Source organism: Xenopus laevis, chromosome 3L, assembly GCF_017654675.1.
Source record: "Xenopus laevis strain J_2021 chromosome 3L, Xenopus_laevis_v10.1, whole genome shotgun sequence".
Taxonomy (NCBI): domain Eukaryota; kingdom Metazoa; phylum Chordata; class Amphibia; order Anura; family Pipidae; genus Xenopus; species Xenopus laevis.
This window is the reverse complement of record NC_054375.1, coordinates 33,421,934-33,435,681: the sequence shown is the minus strand read 5'-3', so window position 1 is coordinate 33,435,681 and position 13,748 is coordinate 33,421,934. Positions and strand designations below refer to the sequence as shown.

Genomic DNA, 13,748 nt, shown 5'->3' with positions numbered 1-13,748 from the left:
CTACAATTATAGGATCTATTATCTAGAATGCTAGGGACCTGGGGTTTTCTAGATAAGAGATCTTTCCATAATTTAAAACAACATAATTTAAGTCTGCTAAAAATCGAAACATTAAGGCGCTGATTTACCAACAATCGAATTTTGATTTATTCCACAAATCTCTAATAATTCATGGTTTTGCTATTTTTTTTTAACCTAAAAATTCAAGATTTATTAAACATAAAAACCTCTAATACAAATCTTCGCCAGGTAAAAGTTGTTCCTATAGAGTCAATGGGAGCTGTGCTGATCCTATTGGACTGTTTTAAATCAATTCAGACTTTTAGAGATTTAAGATTTTTTTTCCGATATGCGTTATCCAAAAAACTTTAATTTTTAGAGGTATTCATATTTTTTCAGGTTGTTCAGCATTATTTTCAAATCTTACTTTTTTATTCTGATCTTTCAATAAATGTAATGGCATTTGTGATTTTAGAGAAAGTGAGTTTAGTTGTGGTTTCAAAAACCTTTAATAAATAAGCCTTTCAAATAAAACCAATAGGATTGTTTTGCCACCAATATAGATTCATGCAGCTTAGTTACCATCAAGTACAATCATTCTGAAAAAAATATTTGCTTAAAGTGGATTCTATGGGAGACACCCTTTCTATATTTTTAGAGTTTTCTGCAAAATGGGTATAAGGATAAGGGGTCCCATATCTTTAATAATGTAACCCTAGCCCGCCTGAATTGTTTCTGCAGCAGGTCTATACATTTTGGAAATAATGAAGACATATTATGGTCACAATTAACACATCCCTTTACCAGCTTCAATCATGTCTGGGAAAATGTCTGACAGTAATGCAGAAATGGCATATATAATTTATAAATACCAATTTATGTGGTTAGTCTGTTATTTCATTAAAATTCTTAAAATATATTATCTAATAATTGATCATGCTTAGAATATTTTCTAAAATGTTATTGTAATTAACCACACATCAGGCTCCCAGATGTCAAACACCAAATGGGTTTCAAGGATATCAGGCTCACTGGCATCTGTTAAATATTGTACAAGTCTTGCATGATGACCTGATGTACCACATCCTTTTATATCCAGACATGCCCTAATTCATTCAAACTCCCACAGGCTTTTTTCAGGTCTGTGATTCTGGGCTGTAATAAAAACTGGTACTAGTAGAAAGTATGTAATTGATGCCCACAATCAGCTCTACTACAAACACAAAATTGTGCAATAACAGAAAAAACTCATCAAGGACCACACATTGACTAGTGGCCCATACAGTTCAGTTAGAAATAGATAGATCTTATGGCCAGTTATAAATGTATGGTAAATATTAAGTAAATGGTTGACAACATGTAACAGAATGTTCTTATTACTTCCATTTTATACAGTAAAATATTAACTCACCTGGATATAATTGGTGGGTGGAATAATAACATTTTCAGACACAAGTCCTGAATCCTGAGTGTCAATAAGATTGTCTATAGGAACATTCTGATTTGACTTCAAGAATGTAAAGTCACTTTCAGATGAATCCATAGCCACACAGACATTGTAGGAGTATGGAAGAGGCAGAGTCCCATTATTAAACTTAGAGAGTATACTGGGATCTACTTGAGGATATAGGTTTGTGCTTAGAGATCCAAAGGCCGGAGGATGAGGCTCCTTACACTTTGATACAACAACCAAGATAACAGTAAAAATGAACAGAAATGATATCAGAGAGAGTGCAATCATCAAGTACAATTGTAAACTGGATTGAGGCCCTTCATCAGTTATCTGATTACTATGTTTGGGAACCACCTGTTGAAAGTGGTCTGCCACGATGAGGCTTAATGTAACTGTTGCAGAGCGATAAGGATTACCATGGTCCTTCACCATTACAACCAGCTTATGTTTTAAAATATCTTTTTCCTGAAACACATGAGATGTCCTGATCTCCCCTGTATGATGACTAATGGTAAAGTGAGATGGTTCTAACCCTTGTATAAATTGATAAGAAAGCCAAGAATTATGTCCTGAATCTGCATCTACGGCCACTACTTTCGTTATTAAGGTTCCTTGCTCAGAGGTAAAGGGTACCATCTCAAAAAATGCTGAGTCCCCATTTTCTGATGAGGGATACAAAATTTTTGGTCCATTATCATTCTGATCCATTATATGGATAATTAAGGTTGCATTGCTACTCAGAGGTGGAGAGCCATTGTCTTTAGCCAATATTTCCATTTGAAACTCCTTTTGTTGTTCATAGTCAAATGATCGCTGAGCATAGAGAACTCCAGTTTCTATATTAATAGAAAAATAAGAAGACACTGGAAAATCCTCTGTAATTGCGTTTGAAATTGAATAAATAAGTTTTGCATTGTCTCCCATATCAAGATCGGTTGCATGAACAGTGTATATTGAAGCTCCTGGTAAATTATTTTCAGGCAAATAAGTGTTATAAGTAGATTTTAGAAACACTGGTGGGTTGTCATTAACATCTGATATATCCAATTTGATGAATTTCTTGCTGGAGAGCTGAGGAGATCCTCTGTCAGTAGCAAGAATTGTGATATTATACCAAGGAACTTTCTCTCTGTCCAAGGGACCTGTGGTAATAATTCTGTAGAATCTGCTTGAAGATGATACTAATTGAAAAGGTGCTGTGCCAATTATCTGGCAGTCAACGTCTCCATTTTCCTCTGAGTCTTGGTCAGAAACTTCAATCAGTGCAATAACAGTACCAGGAGCAGAATTCTCTGGGACAGGAGTAGATAATGAAGCAATGGACATCTCAGGTGCATTGTCATTTTCATCAATAACTTCAATTAATACTTTTGAATGGGCCACAAAACCACCACCATCTTTAGCTTGAATTGACAATTCATAGTTTGTTTTCTCTTCAAAGTTCAAAATTCTTTTAGTTTTAATTTCTCCATTTGTAGGACTGATGCTAAACATAGATGTATAAAGGTTGTTTTCTGATGATTTGCTGAAGGAATATGTGATTTGTGCATTAAGTCCTTCATCTTTATCTTTTGCATTAACAGCAAGAACTGTGGAGTTGATAGGAGTGTTTTCACTTATGCTTGTTTTATAAACAACTTGAGTGAATATAGGTAAATTATCATTAGCATCAGTCACAATAACTCTAATCAAAGCAGTGCCAGTTCTTTCTGGTTTTCCTTGATCTAAAGCTGTTAAAATTAATTCATGGATATTTTGGGTTTCACGATCTAGAGGTTTCTCTAATATGAGTTCTGGAAATTCAGTCTCTTCGGTGCTGATCCTTTCACTCAGTTTAAAATACTGATTGTCACTGAGCATGTATGCTATCTTAGAATTGATGCCAATATCTGGATCTTCTGCATTTTGTAAAGCCAATTGTGTTCCTGGTGTTGTTGATTCAATAATTTCTAAAGTGATGGTGTCATGAAAAAATATTGGAGGATTATCATTGATATCCTGAATTTCAACTTTAACACTAAACACATTTAAAGGATTTTCAACCATTGCATCAAAGGTTAGACTGCAGGTAGTTGCTGTCCCACACAATGTCTCTCTGTCTATCCTGTCTTTCACATATAAGTTCCCATTTCTCAAATCAATAGAAAAATATTTCTCTGAAACACGTGAAACAATATGAAACTTTCTTGCTGTGAGATCTTTAACATCTAACTGGAGATCATTTGCAATATTTGCTATAACAGAGTCTTTTTTCAATTCTTCAACAATAGAATAATGAAGCTGACCGGAGACTAAACAGCAAAGAATGGAGAATAGGAAACAAAATGTTACTTGCCATTTGACTCCATAGTAGCTCTGCTGAATTTTCCTTTCATCCATTTTCAAAATATATAAAGAGAATTCCTGTTAGACACACAGCATTTGTAGTCCAGTGGAAAATACAGCTTTTACATCCCAATAAGTGGGCAAATAAATAATTGCTGCCCACTGCTTATGGTAAAATCCACAATATGTCTGCCTTCCTTCTTGCAGAGCTGCAGTGTGAGCAAGTGGAATGAATGTATCACTGTATCTCCAGTTCCACATATTTCACCTTATTGGTGAACAGCGGCGCTCTGAGGCGCAAATGGGGAACTGCATCAATGCAAAATAATTCAGTATATTTAAAACTTTTTAACTTTTTTATTTTTAAAAAAATGATTTGTTTATATTATGTTCAAAAATAGGTATACATTTTATTTTTATTATTATTATTATTAGTAGTAGTAGTAGTAGTAGTAGTATTATTATTATTAGTAGTAGTATTATTATTAGTATTATTATATGGCAGTTATATATTATTTTCTGTGTAAGAACAAACTGTATTCCTATCAAAAACATACAAATGAACAGAAATAAGTATAGTCTTATTAGCTCACTTCTCAAAAAGTCTAATGTTGTTCAACACAAGGCACAGAAATTAACAACAGACATATACTTTTTTGTGAGTGATTGTAGGCACCTGAAAATGTATGTTGATAAACAGGCCATATGATATAAAAAAGAGAATATTTTCATGGCAAGACATCAGTTGCAACAAAAAAGAGATAAGCAACACACAACAGTGATTATCTCCGCAAACTAAAATGTTCTATGAGAAAAAAAAACGAAAGACGGGAAGACCTACCACCTTATGTAAATAACATAACTGCAAAAAAAATGAATATTTATAATAAATGAACTATATCTCTTACAGCATACTTTTTGCAATACCATAAATAGATACATATATAGATAAATAGCACAGCTCTCATAATGGCATAAATAATGCAAAACACATTTATAACTGTATGATTGACAAATAATTGGCTGGTTCTATTTAAAATGATTCATACTTTGCTTTTCTTGCTTAATATAACAAGGGTTCCATCTTTGAAGGCACTACAGTAAAAAGTAATCACATTGTAAGGCAATAAATATGTTAAAATATTTTTGTGAGTATTGTAGATGACATTAACAGGTTGCTTTAGTTAGGGCCCTTTCTGGGGATGCAGACGCTTACCTTTTTGGTGGGGGGAACTGCTATTGCACTCTCTGCACTAGAAGAGCTACATTTTCATTTTTAAAAACAGAAATATGGCTTGTAAATGTAACAGAAGTAACTTTTTGCTGCGCATGGTAAATGGCCGCATGCTATCCTTGCCTCATGGCAGGAGTGGCCTTGCTCGGCTGACCAACAGTATGGAATCTTCCATTCATATGAACAAATCAAAACAAGGTTCATTTGGTTCTACAGTTTATGCTTAGTTACAGATAATTTATGGGAAGTTAAATATATGAAGCTCCAAGGGTAAACAAATATATATTCCCATATATTTCAATAACAAAGCAATAAAAAAGATCACTCATTTCTGTCTTATTCCACTTACACATACGTCAAATACAAAGCATAATCTTTCAAGCAACAGGTATAGATTTTTTTTTAAATTGTATTATAATACAATTTTAAATTTTAAATGGTCAAGTAATGGTAGTATTTGTAAACCTGTAACCCAGGGTTATTGCTTCAGAAAATTGCCCCTGTCCCTTCTTATTCCAACATAAATGGCCTGTTTCTCCTTGAAAGCAAATGTGCAATGTATAAATTGCTGTGTCTGTCATATAACTTACACCACTATGAGCTGTTGCAACCAGAGCAATATATGGTAGTAGACAAGTATAATGGCAGTTAATTAAAAGGCAAGTAGAAAGAAATGCACACTAGGTAAGCTGCCCACTAAATGCTGCCCTTTCAAAAATAGTGTCTAACAAAATCTCAATCGTAATAATTACAGCTGATTGCATTTGAATGGGCAGTAAAATAGCTTTTCACATTAAAGATCCAAACATTTTAAGAAACATTAATATAACATTTAAAGGAGAAGGAAAGGTACCGAAGAAGTTTATTGTCAATAGATTAGCCACAATAGTACAAGCTATAACACTATATTTATTCTGTAGAATGCTTTACCATACCTGAGTAACAGCTCTAGAAACTCTCTCTGTTTGTTTAGGATAGAGACTGCCATATTCACTTGGTGTGACATCACTTCCTGCCTGAATTTCCCTGCTCACTCATAGCTCTGAGCTCAGATTACAGCAGAGAGGGAGGGGGAGAGGAGTAAACTGAGCATGCGCAAGCCCTGCCCTGGAGGTATAAGCTGAAAACAGGAAGTCTGATACAGAAGCCCATGTGTACACAATAGAAGGAAAGAAATGTGGTGTTTCTTTTGTCAGAGGACTCAGAGCAACATTACTTTGAGGGGTTACTGGTGTATTTATATAGACCATTCTGATAAAGCTTACTTAGTTTTAGCCTTTCCTTCTCCTTTAAGTTCAACATTTTTTCTTAGATTAAACCTGTCTAACTACGACTAGTTAATCCAGAAGAAGGTGAAAAGTCATCTTCTAAACCCAGTGAGACTGCAGTAACTAGAAAATGTACCGATGACAATTATGTATCAAATAAGTAAGCCCTTATTACTTGTATAACACTTTTCAAGTTGTCATTTGAACTAAAGATCAATTCCTAAATATTGCAAAAATGAAAATGTAATCTTAGCTTCATGATACTGAAATAATACACTTTCTGAATACAATCAATTGCAAATTCTGTACCATTTGTGCTCCTTTCTTAGCAGATGTACTAGAGCTCACTCAAATAACTGGTTTCAGGTCAAACAAAACATAACAAAATAACTGCCTTTGGCATAAATTCTGCATGTAGAGAGATGGCATTACTGGTGATTTTAATAAAGTGAGCTCTAATATTTATTTTGGCAAAGGGAGTCTCCCTAAAAGATATATTGGATTCAAGATTCAGACTTAAGAGAGACAGATGCCGAGGGAAGAATAGTAAATATAAACTTGATTATTTCAGAAATGGTACAGAATTTTTAATTGATTGTATTTAGAAATTTTCTTATTCCAGTATGATGAAGTTTATATTAAATTTCCATTTCCACGATAGTTCCCCTTTAAGTACATAAACTGTTCACACTTTAGCTTGCCAAGAACGTTGATTTAACATGCAAGAAAATAGGAGTTTTATAGATTTCTTTTTTTTAAAATTAAGCCTTTCAACACCTAGTTTGACAGTATTGAATATTTGACAATTCCATATATTGTTATTGTTTCATAAGTGTAACATACAGCCAAAATGAGCTCTTGTCTTACATAATTGTACTTAACATAACCAAAAACATGCCCAGCAGGCTGAAATCTAAATTACTTCATGAGTGAAATTTTTCCAGGTATGGACTTTTCCGCAGAACAACACAAAAAAACGTCCATAGAATCCAATGTATCGTGCTCTGCAAAAAGTCACCACGGAATGGAGCAAAAGTCTCCTCCAAAAACCTCCCCCTGACTTCAATGTGTTTTGCTAATTTTTTCCATTTCACAAATTTTTTGACAGCGCAAAATTTGATAGATTTGCTCATCACTATCCAGAGTAAATATTTATTTTTATCACCTAGCAGAACCCAGTAGTGGAATGCCAATCACTATTTCTTTATGTAAAATGCAAGCATATAAGAGAGAATATACTCTCCAATATGCTCCCCTTATTTGCTGCCCCACCCTATGCAAACCTCCTCTAAAAATTATACAATGGCAGATAGAAAATTATACATGGAAATTGAATACTGTGTTCTGAATTGCCATACATTGATTCTGTTCTTTGAACCTTCAAAAGAAGTTTGTGTTAAATTTCAAAAAGCATCTGCAACATTGTATGCCTATTTGCAAAAACCAAGCAGCAAACTCTAAATAACAGTCAAATGTTAAACTTACCATGCAATTTTGCTAATATACAAATATGTACAAGCAGAACAATTCTAAATCTCTTTCCAATAACTGCAATCACACCTTGATGCAAAACCCATATACAGTAAATCCAGTTAATGAATACTTTATATGATCCAATATTATATCATAAAAAAGATATAAACTGTATGACATTATATATAATTAAAGAAATTTTACCCAATTACTCAAATATGGATTGTTATACACAGACAGTAAAGAGAGATTGATTTTCTTTATGATTTTTGAGATTGCAGCAGAAACAAGACAAACAAGACAAACTCACCTGTATGAGATTGCTTGGTGGCAAAGTATCTTTAAAGTTTTCATTTCCAAGTCTTGAATCATCAGCATCAATAAGATTGTCTACAGGGACATTCTGACTTGGCTTTAGGAATGTAAAATCACTTTCAGAAGAGTCTAAAGCCACACAAACATTGTATGAGTAGGGAAGGGGCAATGTACTGTTATTATACGTGGAGAGAAACCTGGGATCAACGTGAGAATATAAATTTGTATTAAGAGGTCCAAAACTTGTTACAGACTTTGACTCCTTGCATTTTGATATGGCCACCAAAAGAACAGTTAAAATGAACAGCAAAGAAATTAAAGCGAGGGCAATTACCAAGTACATTTGCAAATTAGAAGGTGAATCATCATGAGTGAACTGATTGTTTAGTTGGGGGACAAGCTGCTGAAAATGATCTGCAACAACAAGGTTAATTGTAACTGTTGCTGAGAGAGATGGATGTCCATTATCTTTTATCATTACCACAACCTTGTGCTTCAAATAGTCTTTCTCCTGAAATACACGTGATGTTCTGATTTCTCCTGTATGCTGATTAATACTAAAAGGGGGTGATTCTGATATTTGTATGAAATGATAAGAAAGCCAAGAGTTATGACCAGAATCTGCATCCACTGCAACCACCTTGGTTATTAAAGAACCTTCAACTGAAGCAAATGGAACCATCTCAAACAGCAATGAATCCCCACTTTCTATTGACGGATATAAGATTTTTGGTGCATTGTCATTTTGGTCCATTATTCGCATGATTAATGTTGTATTGCTACTCAGAGATGGTGATCCATTATCTTTAGCTGTTATATTCATTTGAAACTCTTTGTCCTGCTCAAAATCAAAGGATCGCTGAGCATAAAGAACTCCAGTCTCAATGTTAATAGAAAAATAAGAAGACACTAGAAAATCCTCAGCTTTGGTGTTGGAAATTGCATAAATAACTTTAGCATTATCTCCCATATCAATATCTAATGCATGTACCCTGTATATTGAGGCTCCAGGTAAATTGTTTTCAGGCAAATAAACAGTATAGGCAGATCTTACAAACACTGGTGGGTTGTCATTGACATCTGATATATCCAGCTTGATAAACTTTCTGCTGGAAAGTTGAGGAGTTCCTTTGTCTGTAGCTAGGATTGTCATATTATACCATGAAACTTTTTCCCTATCCAAGGGACTTGACGTAATAATTCGATAGAATCTGTCTGAGGATGAAACTAGTTCAAATGGTGCCGAACCCAATATCTGACAGTCAACTTCTGCATTTTGTCCAGAGTCCTGATCATGAACTTCAACCAGTGCAATCACGGTGCCAGGTGTGGTATCCTCAGGAATAGGGGTAAATAATGATGTAATTGATAACTCAGGTGCATTGTCATTTTCATCTGTTATTTCTATCAATACTTTTGAATGGGCCACAAAGCCTCCTCCATCTTTGGCTTGTACTGATATTTCATAATCTTTTATCACCTCAAAATTCAAAATGTTCTTTGTTTTAATCTCACCACTTGTGGAATTGATGCTAAACATACTTGAATGAAAGCTGTTTTCAGATGTTTTGCTGAAGGAATAGGTGATTTGTGCATTTGTACCTTCGTCCATATCAGATGCATTTACATGGAGCACTGTCGAGTTAACTGGAGTATTTTCACTTATGCTCACTTTATACACCTCTTGTGTAAATACAGGTATGTTATCATTGGCATCAGTAACAATGACCCTAATTAGAGCTGTGCCAGTTCTTGCTGAGGTTCCCCCATCTGAGGCTGTCAAGAATAACTCATGAATATTTTTTGACTCCCGATCGAGAGATTTCTCTAAAACAAGTTCTGGAATCTTGCTTCCATCAGAGCTGGTCTTTTCATTCAGAGTAAAATACTGATTGTCACTGAGCTTATATATTTGTACAGAATTTGTGCCAATGTCTGGGTCTTCAGCAGTTTGTAAAGCAAACTGCTTTCCTGGTAGAGTAAGCTCAATCATTTCTAATGTGACAATATCATTGAAAAAAACTGGAGGATTATCATTAATATCCTGAATTTCAATTTTAACAGTAAAGACATTTAAAGGATTTGCAACCACTGCATCAAAGGTTAGGAAGCAGGTAATTTCTTTCCTGCACAGGGTCTCTCTGTCTATCCTGTCCTTAATATATAAATTTCCATTTTCTGAATCGACAGAAAAATATTTCTCTGAAACACGTGAAACAATACGAAGTCTTCTGGATGATAGCTGCTTAATGTCTAAGCCAAGATCTTTTGCAATATTTGCAATAACAGACTCTTTTCTTAATTCTTCAACAATAGAATAATGAAGCTGACCAGAAACTAAATGACAATGCCATGAAAATAGGAATAAAAATGTTACTTGCCATCTGATTTCCTTGTATGACTGTGCTTGATTTTTTTTCACATCAGCCATTTTCTCCATGTGAAATTTTATGGAACAAAGCACTTTTAGAAGCAAACACTGGGTTTCAGTGAAAAAGTAGTTTGTAATCCACTTCTTTAGCAATATTATGCACATATGTTATGTCCAAGATGTTTAAGAGAGAATCCAGAAAGTGTCTGCCTTCTTCCTTGAGAATCTGCAGTGTGAATGAGTGGTAAGAGTATCACTAGATTTCCACTGCAATGTTCTTCTTACTTGGTGAATAGCGGCGCTCTGAGGCACAAATAGGGAACTGCAAGACTGACAACTATATTCTATGTTTCTAAAAATCTCTTATAAAATAGATTTTATTGAAAGATATATTAAAACAATAACATTTGTAAAAAAGTAGATTTTTTATTAAATATTTGTATGTACTGTTGTCTAAATTGTTTTGAAAAACTGCACATTTTTATCTCCACAGAGCACTTTTAGATGTAAATACACATTGTGTTACTGATTTATAGAAATCTGAAAGGCATTCTCTTACTGTGTATTAAAATGATGTATGTAGGCATTTACGGCACAGTAAGGAGGGATGTACTGTAGCAAGAAATCTATTGGAGCGGGTAAAGAATTTTCTAATTACAGCCTCAAACCATTAGTGACCATTAGTTTATAAAATAACACTTATGTAGCTTTTGCGTTAAATATAGTTTCATATATGTCAATGACAAAGCCATAAAAATTACCTTAAAAAAGGTCTACCTGTTTCTCCTTGAATGCAAACTTTATAAAGTAGGCATTTTAGAATCCATCTTATAACCTATAGCAATGTGAGCAAACAGAACAATACATGTTTGTAGAAACATAAAGAATAATGAGTAGACAAAATGCACCCTAGGTAAACTGCCTACTGCATCGTGACCTCACTCTAGTCCTATCAGTTCATAAACAGACTTATTGGGTAATGTAATACAAAGTCTAACATCTGCCCTTGTCTACTAACCCATATCTATAATGGAAATGGAAGTTACTCACCTCCAAGATGGCGACGGCGTCCAAAATGGCGACCCCTTGCTTCCCCATGTGGATCCCGTGGGTCGCAGCGAGATGACGCCAGCATCTTCTCGCCTGCCGATTGGTCGCCGGCGACGCCAGCGTCAGCGTCATGACGCCATTGCGCCCAAACTTTGGCGCCAATTCTGCCTATTTAAGCCTTCTGGACACTGCAGACATTACCCAAGTATAGGTTTATCTTCGTGAATTCCTGGGTGTGTTATTTGATTGATTCCTGTGCAACAACCTTGCCTGTTATTTCAGATTGACCCTTCGCTGCCTGGATTGAACTTTTGCCTGGACTTTGACTATTCTCTTGCCTCATCCTTCTGTTACAACGAACTTGGTTACTACCTGCCTCCTCCTTGGTCCGCACTCCAACTGTGCCTTCGGGCCCTTACAATATCAAACAGGTGACCAGTAAATGCTAGCTACCTATTGGTTACTGTGGGTTACTAGATAAGGAGTGCTCTGAAAGTGGAACTAAACCCAAAAAATGAATAGGTGAACTTATTCCGAGTGGTCCACTGAGCACTTTTGCAATTTACATTCTTTTATTTTTATTGGTTTCTGAGATATTAACAGTTTAATACTATAAGACAGGCTTTAGCTCAGCAGCTTTTTAAAGGCCCAGAGTGTAAGTGACCTTAATTGTCTATGCATTTTCTATGCACCTCCTGGATTCAGTTAACACTAGGATTGTTAACTCTCAGTAGTGGCAAAAACCTGAAATCAGAAGTGCAAAAATGCAAATATCTCAGAAACCACTAAAAGTACAACATTCATGTCAATTAGAGAAATGCTCAGGGGAGCTCTAGGTAAGCTAACATTCATTTTATTTTGGGGTTTAGATTTCCCTTAAGACCATTTATTTTAATACACCCTAAATTTCCAATAGTTTTGCAAGAAGTCACTTACAAAAAGATGTACAAAATCACTGATGGATCTCATACAATTACAAAAAAGGTATTTATTTTCATGAAACTGATTTGGGGGAATGTAATAAAAGTCAGTAATGGAAAAACTTTTCGCAATGCAAAAAGTTATACCTTTGCGCAAACAAATTTTTCTTTGCGAGAATTTAATCTAGCTTTTGTGAACCCAGTAACTGTTTAGCAACCACTTCCGACAGTGGAAGACCGTAGTCAAATTTTAAAGTTTGCACCACTGCGCAGTAAATGTAATAAAACTTCTTACTGAAAAAGTCGTTATGTTTGCTCCAAAAGATTACGACACCTTCAAGCACTTCTTAAGAGTGCACAATTAAAATTAAATTAAAATTCACAATGCACAATTAAAATTCGCAATGCCATAATCAATAGTAATTATGCAACACATTACTTCCTTACTTGTTTTATATGGCCCAACAATCAGTTGGCAACCTAAATACATAAAATGCTCATATTTCAGTTAGGCAAAAATGTGATTTGGCATTCAGAAAATAGGAATTTTACAGATTTGTATGGTAAAATGTCTCAGCTCCTGGTTTGCCAATATTGCACATCTGAACATTTCCATACATCTTTTTTGCTCTTGTTTCCAAAGTGAAATGTACAGGCAAAATGGGCCCTTCCAATTCAAACTAGTTTACAGCAAAAATTGTATGTCATCCTTTATAATTAATTATCAATCTTATATAAATTTAACAATGCCCAGCAGCCACAAGGTGAAATGCGTAAATATACATTTTGAGCATATAGTAGACCCCTGTGTTTAAACATAATCACTTTTTTTAAGTGAAAGGAAAGCATAAAAGAGAATATCCCCTCCAAAATGTTCCCCTTCAGTTGTAACCATGTCTTTTGACCTTTGCAAAAACCCCTGCACTCTCTAATTTTTCTATCATGGCAGATGTGCAGAGAGAAGGATTACATATGGTATATGGAAATGTAATACCATGTGCTCAATCTCAATATACTGACCCTATTGAACTATCAAAAATATTTTGACTAAAATATCAAAAGACATCAACAACATGTTTGTAAGGCAACTTTCACAAACTGTAAACCCCCCGCAAACTTGTAATATCTGTTGAACTTTTCAAATTGCTGAATAATCTCTTTAAAATAAATATGTACAAGCAGAAAATGTATATATTAATTTAGAATAACTTCAACCATAGGTTCATTCAAACACCTCGTACAGCCATTCTGGTAAAAGATCAAATAGAAAATAAAATGAAAAACATATATAAATTATCTAACGTGAGTTTTATAAATGTGTTAATTAGTTAAATAGTTA

The 13,748-nt window shown here is 34.5% G+C and overlaps 1 protein-coding gene across 14 annotated transcripts in view; it reads right to left on the bottom strand.

Annotated features, from left to right (window-relative positions):
- Positions 1-13,748, bottom strand: part of LOC108710881 (protocadherin gamma-B5) — a 234,383-nt gene that overhangs the window by 152,409 nt on the left and 68,226 nt on the right. For 2 of the 14 annotated variants that reach the window (XM_041586112.1, XM_041586119.1), the window contains exon 1: positions 1,412-3,981. The exons of 11 other annotated variants lie outside the window; for them this stretch is intronic. In XM_041586112.1, the coding sequence (XP_041442046.1) occupies positions 1,412-3,832 (2,421 nt within the window). In that variant the 5' untranslated portion in view covers positions 3,833-3,981. Of the gene's footprint in view, positions 1-1,411; positions 3,982-8,063; positions 10,654-13,748 lie in introns of those variants that run through there. One more of the 14 variants, XM_041586098.1, reaches the window with a different exon arrangement.